A 21,624-nucleotide genomic window follows, 5' to 3' on the forward strand; every position below is an offset into this window, starting at 1 on the left:
TGTCTAGAATGCCATGAAAATGATTGCAGAATAAGAATGTCGCAACAAAAAACTAAAAATGTACTGATCTGGATTGTGCAGCTTGTCGTCGAATAAATATTCCGGGTAAGAAGATGTACCCAAAAAACCTTATTAATGCTATGACTATTTGGCCCTTTGAAGAAGGAGGGATACGTTACGACTGTCGTCATTTTCTTGATCCCAGAAAATCGGGCAGCATTTCCTTTCAAACGCAAAAAGACCATAGCCTAACTTCAGTGTTATCAATGCAAGGCCAAATGCGTACCGAACGGTAACCGCACTGGTATTAATGACATTTTCGGGCTGACAACTTTGAAGATTGCAACTATAGGGCGGATTGTTCATCAAGCCTGCAGAGAACGCCCTGTACACTGCCTCTTTAACGCAAGTCTTCAATAAAATGGAGAAATGGAGGAAACGTGTCGTGATCATAAAGAAAATGAGGCACCTGAGGATGCCTTTATACGGGGCAACAGCGTAAGCCGGTTGAGATAAGATAAAAACTTGTAAACGTTGCCCCTATTAACGGCCACCTGGAAGGCTGTTGACTTGACACTAATACGAAGCCCGCGCACGAGTTCTGATATGGTTTTTTTCAGCTGTAGAAGCTTAAGGAAAGCACAGAGGCTTGCACGAAAGCTGGATGACGTGGTGTGTTGGCGTCACAACTCGGCAAAGCTGACTCTGGACACAGGTGCAGAGCTTGACAGGGATTCGGCTGACTGTAAAAACAGGTTTGTAACGTGCGGAATGGCTGAGCTGGACGGAGTAAAAATTGACCAAAATTTAGACACTGCAACGGCGAAGATGCGACCTTAATTGAATCACGTAGACTTTGCCCTCTGTATGGGATCAATACACTGTATTACAAGACACCAGAGCCTTAAGTGAAGTTGCAGAAGAGTTTCTGAGCTGGAAAGCACTGTCATCAGGTCACGTGCAGCGGTTTGTTCGTAACGGAGAATATTTTCAACAAACACTACTGCCAATGACAGTACAAGCACACAGTTGCACACAGTAGCACAGCGTACAGTATTGTTGTATGCGGCTGGACATGGAGCCATGCCAAGTTGACATGGGAGCCCAACGCAGACTTTTCCCTCTGTATGTGATCAATACACTGTACTACAAGACACAGGAGTCTTAAGTGAAGTTGCAGTTCTGAGCTGGAGAGCACTGTCATTAGGTCACGCGTGGCTGTTTGTTCTTAACGGCGAATGTGTTCTACAAACACTACTGCCAATGGGAGTACAAGCACACAGTAGCACACAATAGCACAGCGTACAGTATTTTTGTATCCGGCTGGACATGGAGCCATGCCAAGTTGAACGCAGACTGACGGCTTTGCCTGGACTGAGAGGAGAGCAACTCTGCTACGTTTCTTTCGTACTTGAAAAAGACGTTTTGGAGCCGCTGCTCCTCCTGACCTTGTTTTCGTATACCACCGCCTTCGAGTGGAAGACCGGCAGAGTCTGACCTGAGAGAAGGGAAGCCAGATTGAGAGAGAGTGTAGGTTGACCTCCCCGGGTTGCCCGTTTCCTGATTCTCCTTAAGTGATACAAAGGGCCCGTAAGAGATCTCGGTTCGGAGAGTGTTTTCCGCACATCTAGGTCGCTAGCCGGTGAGGAAAAAGACGCCGCAGGGTGGTGGAACTAATGATCTTCCATGTCACGATACGACTAAATCTTTCTAATGCGACACGGGCTTGTTTTCCTGAAGGAAGTGCAATAATCGTTCTGTTATGACGCAGCAGAGCGAGGGGCAGATCAAGATAACAACGAGAGAGCGTGAATTTAACGCAAAAGCAGTTCCGATGTTAAGAATACAAACAAATTGCAGCCTGCTTGGACGGAGATTGCTGGTTTGCGCTGAGAGGCGGAGTGGTGTAAAGGGCCTATTCTTCCGCATATAGTGGTTTCGAGCCGAGATTTAGGATAAACACTCTGGGATGGCGGCTGAAACCTGTGGGTAGCTCCAGACTGCCCGGCTGTTACCGGCGCAGCCTTCGGATCTGGTGTGTGCACAACAACATGGACGTGACAAGTGTGATCGGGGAGGACGGAAAGTTTCAGCGGAATGTTTACCTATTCTTCCTCTTCCGAGAAGTACCGAGTGGCCTTCATCTCGTCATTTACAGCTTCTTCCTCCCGGCTCTTGAGCACTGGTGTGCTAGGCCTGAAGACATCGCAGCGGCGATCGTAACCGCCCAACAGTGGAAAGATCTTGTGCTGCCCAATTCAGCGTTGGACGCAGATTCTTCGGCGTTTCGCTTTAGTCAGTGTCACGCCCCTGTTCCCGAGGTGACCGGAAGTGGCACGTTCGCTTTCGGGAACGTGACGGTGCCCTGCAAACAATGGGAATACGGCCACAGCTACTACAGGAATTCTCTGGTGCAGGAAGTGAGTATAAAGTCATCCTGCGGTTCTTTTTCATGAATCGATGGATGTTTTACTTACTGGTGTGTTTATTACTAGCCGCAACTGGTTGTACTCCTATGCAGTATTTGCTACCTCAGCAGACACTTCGTACACTTTCTGGAACTTCCATAAAGATGTAACCTAACAACACTATAGGGCTCCGAGCTGCTGACCGATTCTGCTTAACCCTTGGTTTGGTTTGGTTTATGGGGTTTAACGTCCCAAAGCAAATCAGGCTATGAGAGACGCCGTAGTGAAGGGCTCCGGAAATTTCGACCACCTGGAGTTCTTTAACGTGCACTGACAGCGCACAGTGCGCGGGCCTCTAGAATTTTGCCTCCAAAGAAATTGAACCGCCGCGGCCGGGATCGAACCCAAGTCTTTCGGGTCAGCAGCCGAGCACCATAACCACTGAGCCATCGCGGCGGCTGTTTAACTCTTCCATTCGCCATGCAAAACATTTCTCTGGCAGTTAGATCAACGGGCCTAGTCTTGCGGTGGATGGGGGCCCGTTGCCAGGACTATGCCTGCAATTTTTTTGAATTACGAATGACTGTTAGAAATATATCGATTTTTCTCTGGCTGCAAGGCTGTCCTAAGGAAAATGTTAATTACAATAATTGCTTCAGCAGTAATTCCACAGAGCGCCATCTCTACGCTGAATGTGTCCAGCTAAACATTTGTGGAAGATACAAGCTTTCAAGTTCCGCCAGCGTCATATGAAAAGAAACGAGTGAAATAAACAAATTCAAAAATTAAAAGAGAGTAACCAGGCATTAAAAGGGAAAAGAAACACTGCTTGTAAAATTAAGACTCTCGTTGTATCCGTGCAATGCGCACGTTTTCAAAAACATGCTTTTACCTGCCTTAACCAGATCTGGCCTGCGACCTCAACATGTATTGCAGATTGTTTTGACCATCTGCGCTTCTTAGCATGCAGCAAACACATGAACGTACGTACACATGCCATTGAACATTTCGTGTCGAACGAAACTTACCTGGCATTCGCAGACAGCGGACCCTAGACTTTTTGCTGGGGAGTAGAGCACCACAGCCAGAAAGCCACCATTGTGCATGGGACTTTCAGGTGTAGAGGACTGATCCATAAGAAAGAAGATGACACAAATTCAAGGTTTAGAGCAACATAAATAAGAACAACAATAATAACTGCAGTAATAATATGATATCAGCAGTGTAGTAAAGGTTGTCCGACGAGACACTACTTCGAAATCTTTTGTCAGAACGGCCTGCGATCATTAGAGTTCCCAAAAACACACATGAGCGCCGAATCGTTCAAACGGTTATCAAGGCCTTCTCCCTTAAGTGTCAGACGCTGGATGTTGCGGACCCAAAGGTTCGTCTTACAAGTATAACAACACTGTGCGCAAATTACCATTCAATATCTTGCATACGACATTGTGGACTTTGTTTATGCACGATTCCTTGCCCACTAGGCCTAATTGCATCGTCGCGTACTCGTCAGAACACCTTGAGTTGCCACTGTACTGGGTAAACGGTACTGTACTGGTGCTGCCATTCAGCATGAGTAAGAACTACAGTGCGTAACACTTCGTAATCATGCACAATGATGAGAAAAACAGGATACATCTAAGCACCATGTGCGTACCTCATAGCTGGTTAAAATGAACTGGTCAAAAGATACTTTAAGACAGATTGAGGCAATTTATACTCATCCATCGTATTTATTTTCGCGTGGGCTTCAGCCGTTGTCTTGTACCAGCATACAGCGGGGAAGGAATACAAGCAGAGGCGGAAGGTTCCTGAGTAACGTTGGGTTCACTTGCTGAAACTGAAAAGGGTGGAGTGGTGACAAGAGGGTTGTGTGCTGATGCCGTGACATTTGAATCCCGTACGCAGTGGGACCTCGTATGCGATCGGGCTTGGATGCGAAGCCTGGTGCAAACTGTCACGATGGTTGGAATGCTTATTGGGACATTGGTGTCTTCCATCGCAGACAGGTCAGACCTGCTTTGTTGGAGTTGGCGTTTGTTAAGTTCATAGCTGCAGGCAGAGCCTAGTACCTGCAACGCATGTTAAAAAGTTGCTTAAAGGTATTTAATTTTGCTGATGAAAAGTTTTCGTGCCAATGGTTACAAATCAGTTTATTTCCTTCACTTTTCGTGATTGCACACCTCTGTGTTAGATACGCACGTGGATGCAAAACGGCTGTTAATGTGAAAGTATTAGGAGGGCCGTGGAGGCGAGAACAGTTGGGTGTCGACACCTGTGTGAAGCCTCCAAGTGCCAGCAGTGGCAGGTGGAGAAAGAGAGAGAGAGAACCTCCTCTCCACTTGAGTGAGAGTGCAGGGAGAAGATGGATTAAAAATGATTGAGCAGAAATGTGAATGACTAAATAGGACCCAGCAAATATGAATAACAAAAGCAATTAGGAATAAAAATTGTGTAAAACTAGAATGAAAACTGGAATAGAATCTGAGTTGGAATACATTGACTAGCGAAAGAAAAAGTCAATCATATTATCTCCGCATGAATCCAATTGATCGCCGCGAAATTTTTTTGTCGAACCAGATGTGGCTTTTACATGATTCTTTGTCGAATATTTCATGACTGAACACAAGAAAAGAAAATTTTTTTGCTTTCATTTTATCAAGGCCATCTGAGACAAACAATTTATCTGCAGTGCTGGTCAATTAAAATGGTTGATCATGAAGCTATTGAAACTGAATAATGCACAGGCCTCTAACCACGCCGACTTGAAAACTAGAAATCGTCAAATTTTTTTTGTGCATCCTGTTCTTTACCGAAAGGCAATTTGGTCCTCTTTGATCACGACAAAAAATGACCACGTATCATAATAAGCTGAGCCCTTGAGGCCGTCGACCAGCGTGGCATCATAACTGCAGACACCAAAGGGAACGCTAAAACAGCTTTTCAACAGCCATGCAACTTCATGGCATCATCGACTTTTAGAATAGGGTGACCCTATCGCTTAGGGGAATAGGGCAATAACGGGGCGTCAGCGCGCATGCGTAGAACGCTAGCCTAAATTGCGTAAGCATTCTGCGCATTCGTACTTCCATAACGAAAAAAACTTATTAGATGAAATCCAGACATACTGATATAATTGGTCCTTGCACCTGGATACTGGGGATACGTGATCTCTGATTTCCTGCCACGGACCTTTGAGGTTATCCGACACTGCCATCCACTCTAAAACAGTGGTCAGGGTGTCCTTGGTTTAGCCGTGAGGAGCTTGGATCCAGTGAAGGCTTTGTTATTTTGTGAAGGATTTGCGAATTTTGCAACCCAATAATTTTCCAACCCATCAGTTCGTCTTTTCTTGCCCGACAAAGATCAACACAACAAAGAGGAGGCATACAATCAAATTTTGCTAACGGCAAAAACTGAATGCATTTGTCGTCAGTATCCATTTAAACATATGTGCATACGTTCGGGTGTTCATACCACCGCAGGTTGGGGCGCCGACCTGTGCTGATAGCTGGCTTTATGACAAGCCTTGTCGGCAGCTTGTGCGTGGCGGTGTCCCCGTGGTTCTTGTTACTGCTGGTCTCCAGAGGACTTCTGGGCGTGGGTCTCGGTCTGGGCCAGTCTGCATCCTTCTGCCTCTGTGAGTTCCCCCGTGCGACAACTCTGGACGAGCCATTAGCTTGCACGCGCTTCACTAGACAATGCGCATTACATGTACTGCTCAAATATACTTGAAAACGCAAACTTTACGAAGAGAATAGTAATATGTAGTAGCACTGAACATACGAGGCAGAAACATGTAAACACATTTAAAAAACAAAACTGCTGCTCGAGGAGGCATCATGCACGAAAAATATGTGGATGCATGAAACATTTCCAGCAATAATGCAAATAGTAAGCGAGATTATACAATCTGGTGCTTTGCAAAGGAAGTAAAATGAATATATCATGGAGAAAACAGCAAAGAAAGGTGCGAATTGTGTTCAGGAAGAAGAACTTCTCCGTTAGCGTGGCGGAATACTGGGGTTACGTGCTGAGCAAGTCACCCATTAGCTGGTTTCTGCTCATTCTTTACCCTTCGCTCTGCAGTGATGGAGGTGATTGGCCCCCAGAAGAGAACCACCGCTGCCCTGGTTCTGACGCTGGGCTTCGCTGTGGGCATCATGATGCTCCCTGGCTTTGCGTGGCTCCTCCAGGACTGGAGGACACTGCAAGGAGTGCTCAGCGTTCCTCTCCTGGTCCTTGTAGTTTGGGCGTGGTAAAGTCAAACTGAAATGCATTAGTGCATTGTATGGCTGCAGAGTCAAGAGTGGCGAGGGCAATCAAGTAAGGCAAGAACTCAGAAGGAGGTTTCCAAAGCAAGACGCACACTTGGTAGTCGACGGAATCGCAATGCCTATCTGCAGGCCGAGCTCATGTAGCGTGACGCAGATCATCCTGAATAACTGGCACACGGGTGTAGACCCTCGCGAAGAAGTCTCAAAAGGAGCGGAATACAGTAGCGTCTAACAGCCAGGGAAATGGTTCACGTGGCGGACAGAAGAATGATAATGCCATCCGCAGGAGGCGAGAAAGAATTTACACCGCTCAAAAAGTGAACAGACAAAAACTGGTACAGTATATGCCGTGATGTTCAGGATGCATGGCCTATTCCATGAGATTCAACACCTCTGTGACAGGTGTTTCAGAATGCCGGCATAGTGGAACAAAACTACAAATTTCAATTTACGACCGCGCGCTGACGTGTCCTCTACAACGTGCATTTCAACACAACATCGTTATTAAGAATTTATGTGTGCTCTCTAGGAAATAAAACTATTCTCGGCCGCATGCATGGAAGCAGTTATGGCCAGAAAGAAATGCCAACGATTATTTTTCTGTACGTTCTATTCAGTTACAATCACCCGCCGGGCAGGTTGTGGGTTAAAGAATAAATTTATTTTCACAGACCTATACAGCGTTTTCGAAAGGGTACATGGGAAAAAACCTGCATAACTATACCTTGCATAGGCCAACACATCCAATGTACAGGAGCAGTTGTGACTCCGTGAATGAAAAGCGGTGAAGCAAGACAATCTATCATAAGGATAAGCCACTCCTACTAAAAAAAGCAAAATTAAGCCATGAATGCAGAACACAAAGAAAAAATACAAAAAATGTATAAGTACACATATTGTTAAAACAAGTGGAAAAAGGACTCGCATAGCTTAGGATCGAATTTTAACGGGAACATCCCGAAAAATAACCGTATAAAATAAAAGAAAATATTGAAAACCGAAATGCGCATCTCATTACAGTGCATCATTTGCCATTGATAATTGATAATAATTCATGTTATACATCATTACAAGGGTGATTTATTTATTCGGCTGTTCGCAATAAATGAAGAGGAAAACAGAGTTACAGACAACAAAAGCGTAGGTATAGTATGAAGTCATTTAATAGACAAATGAAATGTCTGCAATGCTTTGCTGCAGTTGTTTAAAGCCTAATATTGACAGTAAGCTTATGTTAATTTAATATTGATAGAAGTTTATGACCAAGACTGCAATTTGCAGTTAATACAGAAGCTGGGGATGATCCTTTATTCGGTACAACTCGTGCATACTGAACGACCTATTGACCTAAGAGACGAGGCACCCCTCAAGAAATCTTGAAAGAAGCCTGTCGAAATTTACAAGAGCACAATATTCTTGAATCGTACATATGGTGAAGTGCGATGGCACTGCTACTTTCAGCCAACGACGAAGCTTAGAGAGAATCAAGAAGGAAGAAAATTAAAGTATAATGTTTACACCACCCGGTGCTAGAAAAAAATTCTGGCTGTATGTTTTTACTTACGCTGTGCGCGGTTTTCCACAGGCTCTTTCATATGCATGTGTTATGTGGATAGTCATCGGTACTGAAGAGAAAGGATCATCCCCAACCAACTCAGATCGAAAAAACAGTCCCTAAGAATGAAGAAAATTAAGTGTGGGTCACTATCATTGCTCACAAACTCCCTGTTCTCTGATATTCGAGCTCGGAGCTAAAGCAGACCTAGTAGCAGAAAAAGGCACACGACTGCTACCCGTCGACTGTGTATGAAGTTTTTAAAGAAGGCATGCGATACAAAAGCACGATGCTGCCAGGAAGTATCCCACGTGAACAGTCCTTCAAAAGTTTAATAATTATTAACCATATCTGATGAAGGTGTAAGGAAGACAGTTGAGATAATTTATCACGGGATATGACTCGCCTCTAAGAATACAGCCGAAGATTACAGATGATTTCCTTTTCGTCAACCTCCTGGACAGCTGCGTTGCCAAAATAAATTCAACTTCAACTTCACGATTCGTAACGTTCGGATGCACTCTGATTGGGTGGGCTAACAATCGATGTGCACGTTATTAACTGACATGTGCGTGCCATGTACATGTTTAAACAATAAAGTATGGCCTTCAGCAATGTCGCCTACTAATAACTTGTTGATTAAAAATTGTGCCTCGCATTCACAGGTACCTGCCCGAGTCTCCTCGTTGGCTCATAGCCACTGGAAGGATGTCTGCTGCCCGTAAGGTGATACTGAAAGCGTGCGCGGACAACGGACTACCGCTAGACGACCCGGATTTAGTACTAGCGCAGCTCCGGAAAAAGATCTTGCAGGTATGCTGCAGCTTTCCCCTTACACTTGCATATATAGCATGCTCATGCAGCAATGCTTAATTTTGGAATCAAGGTGGCTTTCGTGCTAACTGAACTAAGTTTAGTAAGACTGAAAGTTCCATACCAGGTATATTGGACGACTAGTATTCATTGCATTGATTTAATTTAGAACTTGGTTTTGACTACGTGAGATAAACGTTATTTTTGATGTTTGTTTTACGATTCGGGAAAACAACCACATCGCTGTTCCCAAAATTATGCTGTGGCTAAGGTAATGATGAATAAATTAGAATATAAGGGAATGACTAGGCACGTGAATAAATTCTTTTGAATAACACAGATTTTTTTCTGCATGATATACAAGGGAAATATAAATTTGCAATGGGAGCATTACAGCGCTAAATTAAAGAATGCTGGTAAAAAGTATACGCGAATCTTTGTTCTAGAACATGTCCAATTTCTTCAATTTTTGGTCTTGTGATTGTACGTGTTACCTTAGTAGTTACCTTGTTTTTCTGATTCATCTAGATGTATGCAAAGTGTTTTTATTTTCGTTTTATTATTTTGCATGAGTCACTGCCTACTGCCTTGTTGCACGGTTCCGGGCGCCGCTAGGGTGTCAGAAAGAACGTTTTCCTTGCAACCTATCAGAATTACTCCGTGAAATGCAGTAAATTGAATTGAACAAAGCAGCAATGAATTTTGTGTAGCCCTGCCGACGTGTTGGCATTCACGGCGCAGGTGGTGCAGGATAGTTGCTTTCTTTCAGGATAGGCCCCTCTTATCGAGTGGAGGGTTGAGCCGGTCGAAGCGAAGTGTTGTGTCGCAGCCTACTTTGCAAAAATATCACCCCTTGGGACTGTCAATGATGGTACGTGTGACTGAGCTTCGTAAGCAAGAGAATCCGCTACCATGTTACGAGCGACTCCAATTTGAACGCCGACGCACAGAAAGCAACCCGTGAATCGTTTATGTTTGAGTTTCCTTAACCAGAATAACGACTGAGAGCTGAATTTGTCGAAGGGAGTACGACGTTGGCGACCATCTAGAGCTTACTTTCAATCTGTTAGAATCATTACACTTTCAGGGTCATACGGCGGAAGCCGTCTAAGAGCCTCGGCAAAGGCCACAGATTCTGCCACTGCAGACTACACCACTCGGTGAAGTCTACTTTCCCAAGATATCGCAAAACTATATTAATCATAAATGCGGAATGGCATGGTTACTCATGTTTGCTCGCTGATCCATCAGTGTATGCTTACAGACGGGTTCCATAATCATCGTTGAGGTGCTAAAACCCCACGTGGCTTGTCTCCACCACGGGAGGGAACTGTTTTGAGCGTAGCTCTGGGATAATTTGACGGAATTTTTAATTTTCTCACCACCTTGGAAGATCCTGCTCACACTTGTTCATAACAGGAGACCACCTTAGGGCGCTTATGGTGCGAATGATAGTATAGAAATGACTACCGTGCAGAGTAATTCCAGATCACACTCATTTTAACAGCATCCTATGCGAGGACTGCCGTCGTAACAGAAACAAAAGGCTTTATTCAGGACCTTGCGAGAAATGCCTTGGTTCGGGACACCCATTTGCTATCTAAGACCCTTTCTGCGGGTGATTTTGGGGCAACATAATTGTAGATTGGGAAGAGCCATAAATGGCAATGCGTAGAGAATTGCGCTGGTCCTGGTGTCTGAGTGCACCCCAAATAATGCTTCAAAATTTTTTTATGTCCTGAACTCCTATGTCATCGGTGCGCACCTTTACTGAGCGCCTCAATTTTGCTCACGACTCTTAGCAAGAAGAAGAAGCCAAGAAAAGGGCCAACTGTTTGGACCTGGTCCGTAGCCGAAAGGTTTTCCTCTACACTTGCGTGCTGGTCTACGCCTCGTAAGTGATGCAGTATAATGCTAGATGTTGCGCTTCCTGGTGTGCGCTATGCATGGCTTCATGTCCTTTTGCGCACATGGGGTTTCATGACGCATGCGCGGCTTTAGGCAGCTACGGTTTCTCCTGCTGTGCTAAGCGTGTCCTCTCAGTTCGGTCAAGGATTACAAGCTGCTCTTCGGCGTGGAGCCCATGAACAACTGGTCGCAGAAATTCGACAACTACATAACTCTGCCACCAACAAAGGACATGCCATTATCTACAAATGGTTACCAGGGTACAGCGGCTTAGCAGGCAATCACAGCGCGGATGAGGTCGCACGAACTGCTCACCACGATGGTGATTTTGTGTCGATCCCCCTTTAGAGATCAGCCGCAGCGGGCAGGCTTCGCGCACTTGCGCGGGACATCACGCTTGCCGCGTGGAATTCCGAACAATTCTATAATTCACGTCTAAAATCCTTGGACCCAGATCTGAAGTTCCGGCTTCCATCAGGGCTACCACGACGTGAAGAAACTTTGCTGTGTCGCCTCTGCCTTGGTGTGGCTTTCACCAACCATTACTCTTTCTTAATTAGTATGGCTGATAGCGCTGCATGTGCCATCTGCGGGTATGATGAAACTATAACCCACATTCTTTGTGACTGCCCTGCCTACAGCACCGAAAGGCAATCCCTCAGCCGTGCGCTGGACCGCCTAGATCCACGCCCACTGAAGGAAAGGAAGATTCTCGGCCACTGGCCGCGGCGATCGTCGGCGGTGAAAGCCTCCAAGGCACTGCTAACTTTCTTGCGGACTTCTGGCCTGCACGATAGGTTGTGACTTCACCGAACGCTGACTTTTTAGTGTGTCTTCAATTTTCTGTTACTCTCTTTTCTCTTTCATTTTTTATCCCCCCACCCCCTTCCCCTCGTGTAGGGTAGCAAACCGATTATTCTTTCGGTTAACCTCCCTGCCTTTCCTCTTCTATCTCCTCCTCCTTCTCAGTTCGGTCTACAACAATGTATAGGTGAACGTTTTTCTCAGGAGCTGTTGGTCCACAGTGTAGCTTTGGAAATGCTTTATAAATAACTCTTGCTCCCCTGCTGCGGCGTTAGGAAGGAAGACATGAAGAAATAGAACGCTACTACCACGTTCCGCAAGTCTTGGCTTCTGTTGGCATGTTTCTTGGTTCTTGGCATGTTTCGACCTCATCGCCTTCAGCTGACATATGAGAACGGGCTCACTGCGTAGTAGTGAAGTAGGGGCACTCGACGCCATAAGCGCTGTGAGGAGTGGTGCGGTCTATTCGGGCTTGCCTTGCAGCACACTGCAGCAATATGCTGCCTTAGAAAGGTCGCTTCCTGCGCTTTCTTTCACTGTCTATTACGTACCGCCTTTGTCAAAAGCAACCGGGCACAGGTGGTTTGTTTCTCAGCCGTGTAGCGAAGCACTTACGGCAGCCATTGAGCTATGAGTCTGTGTAGAGTAAGGCGAACCCTTGTCCTCAAGTTCTGACATCTTTCGGTCCTGAGGGGTGCCATAAAGGCTCCGTTATACGGTTGAGAAGCAAAAACCTGCTGCTCGGTTACTTTTGACAAAGGGGGTACATATCGGTTGAGCTTACTAAGAGCTTACTGATTGATCGTTGCGTTCATAATAAATGACACTTTATACAACAGTCTGCCTTCAATAGATTAGGAGCCTCATGCTTTGTCAACCTGAACTTTATTTAAAGAGATACTTGAAGAAAAATGGGAGGCTTGACGAGGTTTTTGTTTTGAAACTCGAGCTTTTTGGAGGAGCTGAGGAGCGACAGTTACAATTAAACAGCCCCAATTCATACCGTAGCACTTGTTTCGTGGACAGCACTATAGTCGGATATAACTAAAAAACTAAGGGCCAGATGCCTCTCAAAGAAGGCCCGCCAACGAATGAATTTGGCGATTGTCATGACGTCGTGGTCAATCCCATTAGGCTACGGTTAATCTCATTTAATCTTCAGTCGCCTACAGTGTCACGTTAGCAGGTCCGAGGGTATTAAAGGTGCAGTGAAGAGGAATCTGAACTCGTCTTTCTGCCGCGGGAACTCAATCTACACGTTCCGAGCATTCTTAGAAACTTCAACTTATTGCCCTGTGTGGCCGATTTCCCTAATTAAATCGGATTAACGTCCGGACCCCGCCTTTTTTTTTTAAATTCTCCTCGTACGGTGGGCGGAGTTGACCAACGCGTGGAGTGCCTTTCAGCCAGCTCCGTGGAGGCTTGCCGCTCTGGTATCAAACAAACGAGGGGGGTTGCGATGCAAAGACGCCCTGCGGCTGGCCAATGCATTCGTAACCAGTCGAATCCTGTATTCGGCACCGTACCTCCACCTGCGCAAATGCGATGAGAACGCTTTCGAAGTGATTTTCCGAAAACTCTATAAGAGAGCTCTCGACCTCCCAATTGCAACATCCAACCAACGTCTCCTCGGCCTGGGGATGACGAACACCTTTGGGGAGCTGCGCGAGGCTCATCTCAGCAATCAATACTTGCGGTTAAGCAAAACACGTGCGGGTAGCCACCTACTGACCCGCCTCCACATCAATTACACAACCCAAGAGGAGAAGCGGGTATCCATGCCCGAGGCCTGGCGCTTCGCACTAAAAGTTCGCCCCCTCCACAATAACATGACAAAAGATGCCCATGATGGCCGCCGCCTCGCGCGAGCGGAGGCCATTTCCAAGCAGTATGGTGCTCGACCAGGGGTATTTTACATGGACGCGGCAGGTCCACACCATGGAGGTTGGTACACGGCTGCCGTTGTCCACCAAAACAACCCAGTTCAGGGCCTCACCTTCCGTGCCCCCAACATTACATTCGCGGAGAAAGTTGCTATCGCAATTGCAGCTGCGGATACAGCGTCCCGAGTCATTATCACCGACTCAAGAGAAGCTTGCCGCAATTTTGAACAGGGCCAAATTCCAGATCGTGCTTTCCAAATTTTACACACATGTGAGTACCGGGATTTCCCAACCCGGCGCACCATCATCTGGGCCCCAGCACATGCGGGGATAGAGGGAAATAAGGTAGCGGACACTACCGCCCGCGCGCTTAACCACCGGGCATCGCCTCTCTCGCCGCCTGATCCGGCTACTGATTTTAATCCGGCTATTACTTTTCGGGAGATCTCTCTCCTGTATCAAAACGCTCACGGCCGATACCCACCCCCCTGTAAAGGCCTCAATAAGTCAGAGGAGCGTTGGCTACTTCGCCTCTACACCAACACGGTACTGTGCCCGGCAGTGCTCAAACATTTCAATTCGGCCTTTTCGGGCGAGTGTCCACACTGTGGGGAAGTGTTTACGGACACGTATCACATGGTGTGGGCATGCCCTGCCAATCCTGCTTTCCCACCCCACCCCCACCCCACCCGAGAGGACTGGGAGGCTGCCCTGCTCGGCTGCTCAACTCTCCAGGACCAACGAGCCCTGGTGAGAAGAGCCCGGGCCGCCGCGGAGGCCACAGGGGTCCCGGACTAGGGATCCCTCCTAGTGATTGTGAGGGCCGGGCCCTTCAGGCACGGTCCAAGCAATACCTCTGTATATAGTACAAATAAATATTTTACACCACCACCACTGCCATCGGTGGAGTAATACGTAGTAATACGCGAAAGCAAATAGTCCGCGCGTATTTTTATTTCTGCGAGCTTGTTTTGCGGCTATATTATCTGCGAAAGAAACTATTTATTCACGGAAACCTAAAAAACAAAATAAAGAGAAAGCAAAGCCTCCACGGAGCTGGCTGAAAGGCACTCCATGCGTTGGTTGACTCCGCCCACCGTACGGGCAGAATTAAAAAAAAAAAAAAGGTGGGAGCCGGTCGTTAATCCGATTTAATTAGGGAAATGGGCTACACAGGGTAATAAGTCGAAGTTTCTAAGAATGCTCGGAACGTGTAGATCGAGTTCCCGCGGCAAAAAGACGAGTTAAGATTCCTCTTCAGTGCACCTTTAACCACGGAGTCATGAGAATCGGTTGACGCCATTGGCTGCAGGCCTCTTTGAGGGGCATTTTCCGCTTTGTTCTTCAGTTGTATCCGACTTTAACATCAGACAGCATTCACGACGGGCCTGCGAGTATAAATTCAAAACCTTTCCTGCTAGGGCCGCCGGCGGCATGATCTTCTACGGCCTGCAGCTGTCGGTGACCAACTTGGGCGGCGACCCGTACCTGACCTTCGTGATTGCCGCCGCAGCCGAGTTCCCCGTGGCGGTCATCTGCTACGCAGCTGTTCGCTGGTGCCGAAGGAGGCCCATCGTGGTGTTGGTGTACGCAGTCACCGGCGCATGCGCACTCGGCGTATCCCTCCTGCCGCCAGGTACAGCCTCCCCTACTAAGTCGGCGGGTTTGGTGGAGGAGGATTTGATTGTAAGCAGAAAAAGGTGGGTAAAAGAATGAGGAGGACTTAGCCGCGATGCTTACCTTCCTCCATAGATGGAATAACCTCCCCGAACACATTGTCATTGAGGCTAATCCTTCCAGATTCAGACAGCTCCTAATCGACCATCTCAACGCAAGATAATTTTCCTGCACCCTACGTCAGCTTCCAAGCTCTGCAAACAGACCAGCCTGTTCTACTTCCAAAGTTGTAATCTTATTTTGTTTATATTTCTGGCACAGACTTGATTATTTGAACTTGTTACTCTTGACTTTTTTCTTCTTGCTATACCTGTTTTTTTATACCTATATTTTATTCTATATTTCTATGTTCTCTATTTTACATTATTCTATTCTATGTTCTATATTTTCTATATTTTCCTGTATTTCTATATTTATTCTATATTTATATTCATGTATGATTGCTGAACAGCCCTGTACCACCTCCCACCCTTATCTAATGTCCCTAACGGGACCTTTAAGGGTTAGTAAATGATGATGATGCCCGGACGATTAATATGGAGGAAAAAAAATCTGAAACAACTCCCACATGCGGCCACAAGCGAGGCCTCTCCCCTTTAACTTTCCGCTCCTTGGGCACGCCAATGTCGACTCCAAGCGAAGGCTGCGCCCTTGTCCTGGCCAGTAAAACGCACCACAGGCTCTCACGTGAAGCCGACTTTCTCCCTTTTATTTTTTTACTAGGATTCAAAATTACCGCACGACTTTCCCTCCTGTCTTTTTCTTTAGATTATTTTATAGATTTAGATTTTCTTAAGGCGTCTTTGATACTATTTAATGAGGTATATCTTTTCAATTTTGTGGTGGTGAAGAAATTGAAATTGTTCACGAACACACCATACTAGGTGTAACTTTTTTTTCCCACCTTACATGGGATTCGCATGTTGAGAAGATAATAAAAAACCTCTCGTTGGTAACAGGTGAAATTGCTCGTTGCCGCGCGTTCCTTCCTGGTAGAATAAAGCTACAAATATATAATGCATTATTTGTCTCGCAAATAAGCTATTGCTCATTAGTCTGGTTGACAACAACTAAGGCCAACCTAGAAAAAATTTATCTTCTGCAAAAGAAAGCTATACGTCACATTGCAAATCTTGATTACCTAAGCCACATACGGCAAGCTTTTGAAACATTCAGTGTGTAAAAAATTCAAAGTATGTATGAATTCCGAATATTGCTTTCATTTCATCTGTCGTCATCCTTTAGGTCTATGATAGAAGGCAGTGCGCTATTGAAACAGAACGATCACACAGTTAATACTCTCAACACAGACACCTGGTTTGTTCCCCATTTTCGCACTGACTATAAGTTCCAAGCATTACAGCACAATCTTCCAGTAATTTTAAATAGATATAAAGACATAAATAACCCTACTAAGAAAGCATTGCGTGAATTATTTCTTCAAAAATAATTCCTGACGTATAATTCGCGCCCAAGTACAGCTGCTCCCTTGTATCTTATGCAAAGATGTTTTCTGTATTTCCCTATTGTAATTTATTGATGATTTTGTGCTTTCTGGATGTCCTGTTTTTGTGAAACCTGTAACCTGACTATGTGTTCGTTTTTATTTTTTTGTGTGTATGTCAATGTTCTGAACAAAGTCTGCTCCTATGCCTTGTAACGGCTGCCTGGGCCTCGTCAAGCTGTATACCTACAGCTTTTAGTCCAGGCAGCCGCCAGAATTTTCTGGAAAATAAATGAAATTGAAATTGAAATTGAAATTCGCGCAGTGTGGGTGGTCCCTCGCCAGGCGTGCGCAATCACGGGCAAGATGTTGGGATCCGCCTCGCTTTCGATGGGATGGATCTTCGCAGCGGAGGTGTTCCCAACGCTCTACCGGTCCGTTGGTGTCAGCGCCTGCTTCGTCGGTACCCGTGTTGGATCATCGGCGGTCCCCTTCTTGCTGGAGATGGTATGGAGAAAAATTGGCGGGATCGTGAGCGTGCCACCGGTCGAGCCTATAATGCATGTTGGATGCTGGTGTCGAGCAGTTCCTGACTTCGTTCGAGATTCCACTGAGTGGAGAATGTGGCGTGGAATTGAGACATAAGCCATTGCGCAGTTACAAGTATTCTTGTCACTTATGCTCTCTTCGTCGCAGTGGCGGAATATTTGAGGGGCCCTACTCTTCCGTGTTGCTACTAAGCTTCTTGGTCCGATCAACGTGAAAGCTTGTGCAAAATTTGAGTGTAAATATTTGTAGTGTCGTATACCACATTCGTTTTTAACAAGAGTTCTTTAGAGATTGTAGTCAGAAAATCGCTCAAACACTTCATGCGTAGTACACAAGGAGGCCGCCAGCTTTCGCAATCTTCGTCTTCTCTATGCTGCTGCCAGAACTGAGCCTCGAGTTAGTACGGGTGAGCACGGGACAGTGCCAGGTCCAGGGACATGGATCATGTGATTGCCGTTGGCGCATCTTCTAGGGCACCCCTTTCTCTAGTACACACGTTCCTAATGGCTTAAGTCTGCCTGAACAGGATTATGTTTTGCTAGCAACAGACCGCTGTAGTTTCGATGCATGACGGGAGCGAATGAAACCAGTTCGGAAAGTGAGCTAATGGTTGCCGTAGAAGAGTTTTGCAAAGAAATAGACAATGTCCTGTCTTGCAGAAAGCCTACCTTTCTGACTCGGTCACCATGGGCACCTTGGCCGGCATTGCATTCCTGGCGGCTGTGCTGGTTCTGCTGCTGCCTGAAACGTACAGGGTGACGCTGCCGGACACGATACGCGAATCCAAGCAGCTGGGGAATTCGAGGTGAGCGTGCCACTGAACAGAGAGCATTAATCTGTGATAACCTCGAAGCAAATAAATTTGGGCACTCACGGTGCTACGATAAAATTCCAGGAGAGTCCGGCACCTAGTTAGATTCTTAGGTCTCTATAGCTTCACTTCTGCAAGCAATGGCCATAGAAGCTCATTCAGGGCACCTTTCCCGTCAGGAGTAAATAAAACGTTTGTAAAGATACGATGAAATGAGTAGAGACGCAAAACAATGATAAGAACGCTTTTCCCCATCTCTCTGAAAAAATTAAGCGATTTTGGTGCCCGTATCGGACTCCCTACAGAAAGTTTCGATAACACGAGAGCCATAATTTTATTTGTTTCTGTATAGATTATATTCTGTCAATATGGTGCTTATGGTTTCGATATGGGCTGTATGAAAGCGCATATAGAAATTTATGGACACCATATGACGTCGTGCACATAATATGAAAGTAATATAGAAGTTATATGAAAAGTTCATGGACTCCGTACAGAAAACATGATTTTCCATATATTTTTTTATACCTCATAGACTCCATATTTTCATTATTCCTTAAGAGATATTCATATTCAACGTTTCTTTAGGGTTTGCATGAAAGCCACTGCGCCCTTCTCACACACGCAACATTGCTACTGAGAAACCTGCCCAAGAATGTCACCTCTTGGATCCTCATGTCTCTTTCCGTACAAATATGCATGAATCAAATTAAGATATTTGGCACATCCCAAAGATAGCTAACTTCCTTACACACGTGACGCTTGTAAATATTGCACACAACGATGCCATTCTTAGTTTTCATAGTGACGAACTTTACCGTAGAGGGACCTTGCTGCGCTGTTATAAGAAAAAATACTTCATCATTTAAAATGTCGGAGTCACCATGCCGGCGATGTACTCAAAGCTTCTCCACTGTTTTGAAGCCATCAGTAGGACTGCCAGTGTTGATATAAGTGGACGTCTCAGAACATCACATGGCACGGCGCTCCAGCAGTTTTGAGATGTTTAAGAATTTCGCTTTTTTTTCGCTGTGTCAGAGCGCTTGGACAGTGGTATGCCAGAAGAAGCGTGCGTCCTGTCAACTTATTTCTTTGTGTCTTGCAGCTGCTCAGCCTGCGTTTTTCTCGCTAAATATTTATTGACTTGAGCGTTCACGTTTTCACGGCGTTGTCGGACATATTGCTCTAAATGGACAAAGTGTATACTGGGACGAGCAAAAGGATTAGAAAATAGAATGTTTCTTCCCATGGCTCGAAGGATACAAACAGAATACATGGCTTATGCTTCTTTTGTAGGCGAAAGGTGAAAGAAAGTCCTCCAAAGCATGCTGGGATGGACCGTGAGCACCAACTTCCATTGACTGCCGGGCCCCCTGCCGACAGCGACTTGAAGCTCTGTGTGGCCTGACTGCGGCAACATCACCAGATGCTGAAGCGACCACTCTGTCTCACATGACAACTACTGTTGTTGGCGGCACTTGAACATGCACGTTTTGGCAGTGTGCCAGAGCGGTTGAACCATGCCAGGGTTAAAAATGTGAAAATTCACGTAAAAAAAGATTAGCATTATTTGGTTATATACGTCATATGATAGCCAGCGTCCTGAAAAGCCTTCAAGTTCAAAGCTCCCAGTCACCAGCGTCGGTTGCCTCCTCTCATGCTCGGGGCATTTAGTGGAATGTGACGCTCCAGAAAGAATTTTCAGGACGTCTCTGCTCCTTTGCCAGTGCAGAATTATGCCATATTTAAGAAAAACAGATTCCTCTAAGATCAGGACAATCGTAGCCGTCTACAAATGAGTGCTTTCTGGCACCCGAGAACTTCGGATAGCACGAATAATAAAGATTACAAGAAAAATTTAGTGAACGACTCGTGCTCTGGGTAACTGAAACTGCTTGTTTTCTTTCTTCCTCTACGTTTTCAAGTAAAGTAAATTGTCCTACCCTTTACTCGCGTAAAGGTGAATAAGTGAAGGAAAGAAAATATGCGGTGATAACTTCATTGGTAAGCGAATGATCAGCGCCAGCTGATCCACACCTCGCTTTTCGTATTGTTAATGAAGGCGAAATTCCAGAGGTCCGTGTACTGTGCGATGTCAGTGCACGTTAAAGATCCCCAGGTGGTCGAAATTTCCGGAGCCCTTCACTAAGGCGTCCCTCATAGCCTGAGTTGCTTTGGGACGTTAAACCCCAATACACCAACACCTTTTCCTATTGTTAGATATGCTTTAAAGGCTTCTGCTACGCATGAGTATGTGTGGATTGTGCTTCCATTTTGCGAGGGCTAAAACAAGTGCTTTAGAGTGACAGAAATGTGTTGGCGCGGATTTGAGCAAGTTGTTTTGCAGCGCGTTCACAGGCAGCGTCCGTGAGATTTCGTTCTCCGTAGATTCCTGGCGAATTTGTGGTTTCGGCCTCCCTCACACGAAAAGCGTTGTGTGCTCGAGCCGACTAATGGGCCACGTCGCCACAGGCGGCTTTATCATAAGTGCAGCGGCCGCTACTGTGCGTGCGCACAGGGTGCCAAGCCATCCAATCTTTTCAGGATGTTTTCTTTCGCGGCACTTCAAGGCGCATTCGCGGTGCCTTATTACGGTCCTGCGCCCCACCTGGTGACGGCGATGTTAGCGCGGGCTCCGAGGTACCGTGTTTACGGGATCGGAGACGCTCAGTTCTCGCCGCCATTACCAAAGCCATCGCCGCCGATGCTGACGCAGCTGAGCACAGTGGTGGGAAAACATCGCTTTAACAGCTAGCGCTGTGAAATCACTGAAAATGTATTAGACGGGTATATGGGCTGCCTACTACGAAATAACGTTTTGGTAAAGGCTGAAAATGAAACATTTTACTTGCATATTCAAGACCAGGGTGTCCACATTGCTAAGGAGAGGACTGAGTCGGGCTGGTTGGTTCATGTTGAATGGTACGACGAAACAGCGCTGACGAACGGGACGGATCATCACCAGATCACCACCACATTGCTTTCAGCACATGTCTTTGTGATACCAAACGTGATGCAGTGTCACGTTCGATTCACTTGTGCGAAAAGACATTATATGTTTAACTCTCTCCGTCGACCTCTCAGTGGCTCTGAAGTTTAGACGTTCGAACACAAATCGTGCTAAAATCAGAGAAAGAAAAGTCTTAATAAATCACAAATTCAAGCAGTAAGAACCACACATACCAGATTGTGACAAGCACTCTGACCATGAGCTTACCATAGTATTGAAATGTGCCGTAATACTGAAATAAAAATGCACAGGCGATCACGCAATGTGATGCGACAGATCTGCGGTGGCAGTGTTGGTTGCGCACTTAGCTTCCAGAATGATCTTCTTCACGTTACGCCTTTGATTGGTATTTCGTCGTTGCTTTTAATGTGAAAGCATTATTTGGCTGATCGGCAACGAAAACCGGCGTTGCTGTCCAGACGACACGCTCCGAAAACCCCCATGACGTCATCAGTACAGCTGCTATAGCAAGAGAGTCAACAGAG

General features: G+C 46.0%; 1 protein-coding gene across 4 annotated transcripts; it reads left to right on the forward strand.

Annotated features, from left to right (window-relative positions):
- The first annotated feature begins 1,542 nt into the window (after window positions 1-1,542).
- On the forward strand, window positions 1,543-19,948 carry LOC149348207 (organic cation transporter protein-like). Of its 4 annotated transcripts, none has more exons than XM_089587998.1 (10): window positions 1,544-2,420; window positions 4,317-4,417; window positions 5,894-6,048; window positions 6,498-6,666; window positions 8,906-9,053; window positions 10,856-10,947; window positions 15,070-15,284; window positions 17,179-17,276; window positions 17,978-18,123; window positions 19,426-19,945. In XM_089587998.1, the coding sequence occupies exons 1-10, from the start codon at window positions 2,052-2,054 to the stop codon at window positions 19,535-19,537; spliced, it is 1,605 nt and encodes a 534-aa protein (XP_089444124.1). In that variant the 5' UTR covers window positions 1,544-2,051; the 3' UTR covers window positions 19,538-19,945. The 4 variants fall into 4 exon arrangements, with proteins under 4 accessions (XP_089444126.1, XP_089444124.1, XP_089444125.1 ...); XM_089587997.1 differs by having other exon boundaries at window positions 1,545-2,420; window positions 17,095-17,276; window positions 19,426-19,943; XM_089588000.1 differs by lacking the exon at window positions 17,978-18,123 and having other exon boundaries at window positions 1,543-2,420; window positions 19,426-19,948.
- Window positions 19,949-21,624: the final 1,676 nt, after the last annotated feature.

The sequence above is a fragment of the Amblyomma mixtum genome, chromosome 4, assembly GCF_055824585.1.
Source record: "Amblyomma mixtum isolate Tamu chromosome 4, ASM5582458v1, whole genome shotgun sequence".
NCBI lineage: Eukaryota > Metazoa > Arthropoda > Arachnida > Ixodida > Ixodidae > Amblyomma > Amblyomma mixtum.

Coding starts and splice junctions, on each gene's coding strand:
- LOC149348207 (XM_089587997.1), top strand. CDS start 2,052: ATGGACGTGACAAGTGTGATCGGGGAGGACGGAAAGTTTCAGCGGAAT. Junction 4,418..5,893: donor GTGTCTTCCATCGCAGACAG/GTCAGACCTGCT, acceptor ATACCACCGCAG/GTTGGGGCGCCGACCTGTGC. Junction 6,049..6,497: donor GTCTGCATCCTTCTGCCTCT/GTGAGTTCCCCC, acceptor TTCGCTCTGCAG/TGATGGAGGTGATTGGCCCC.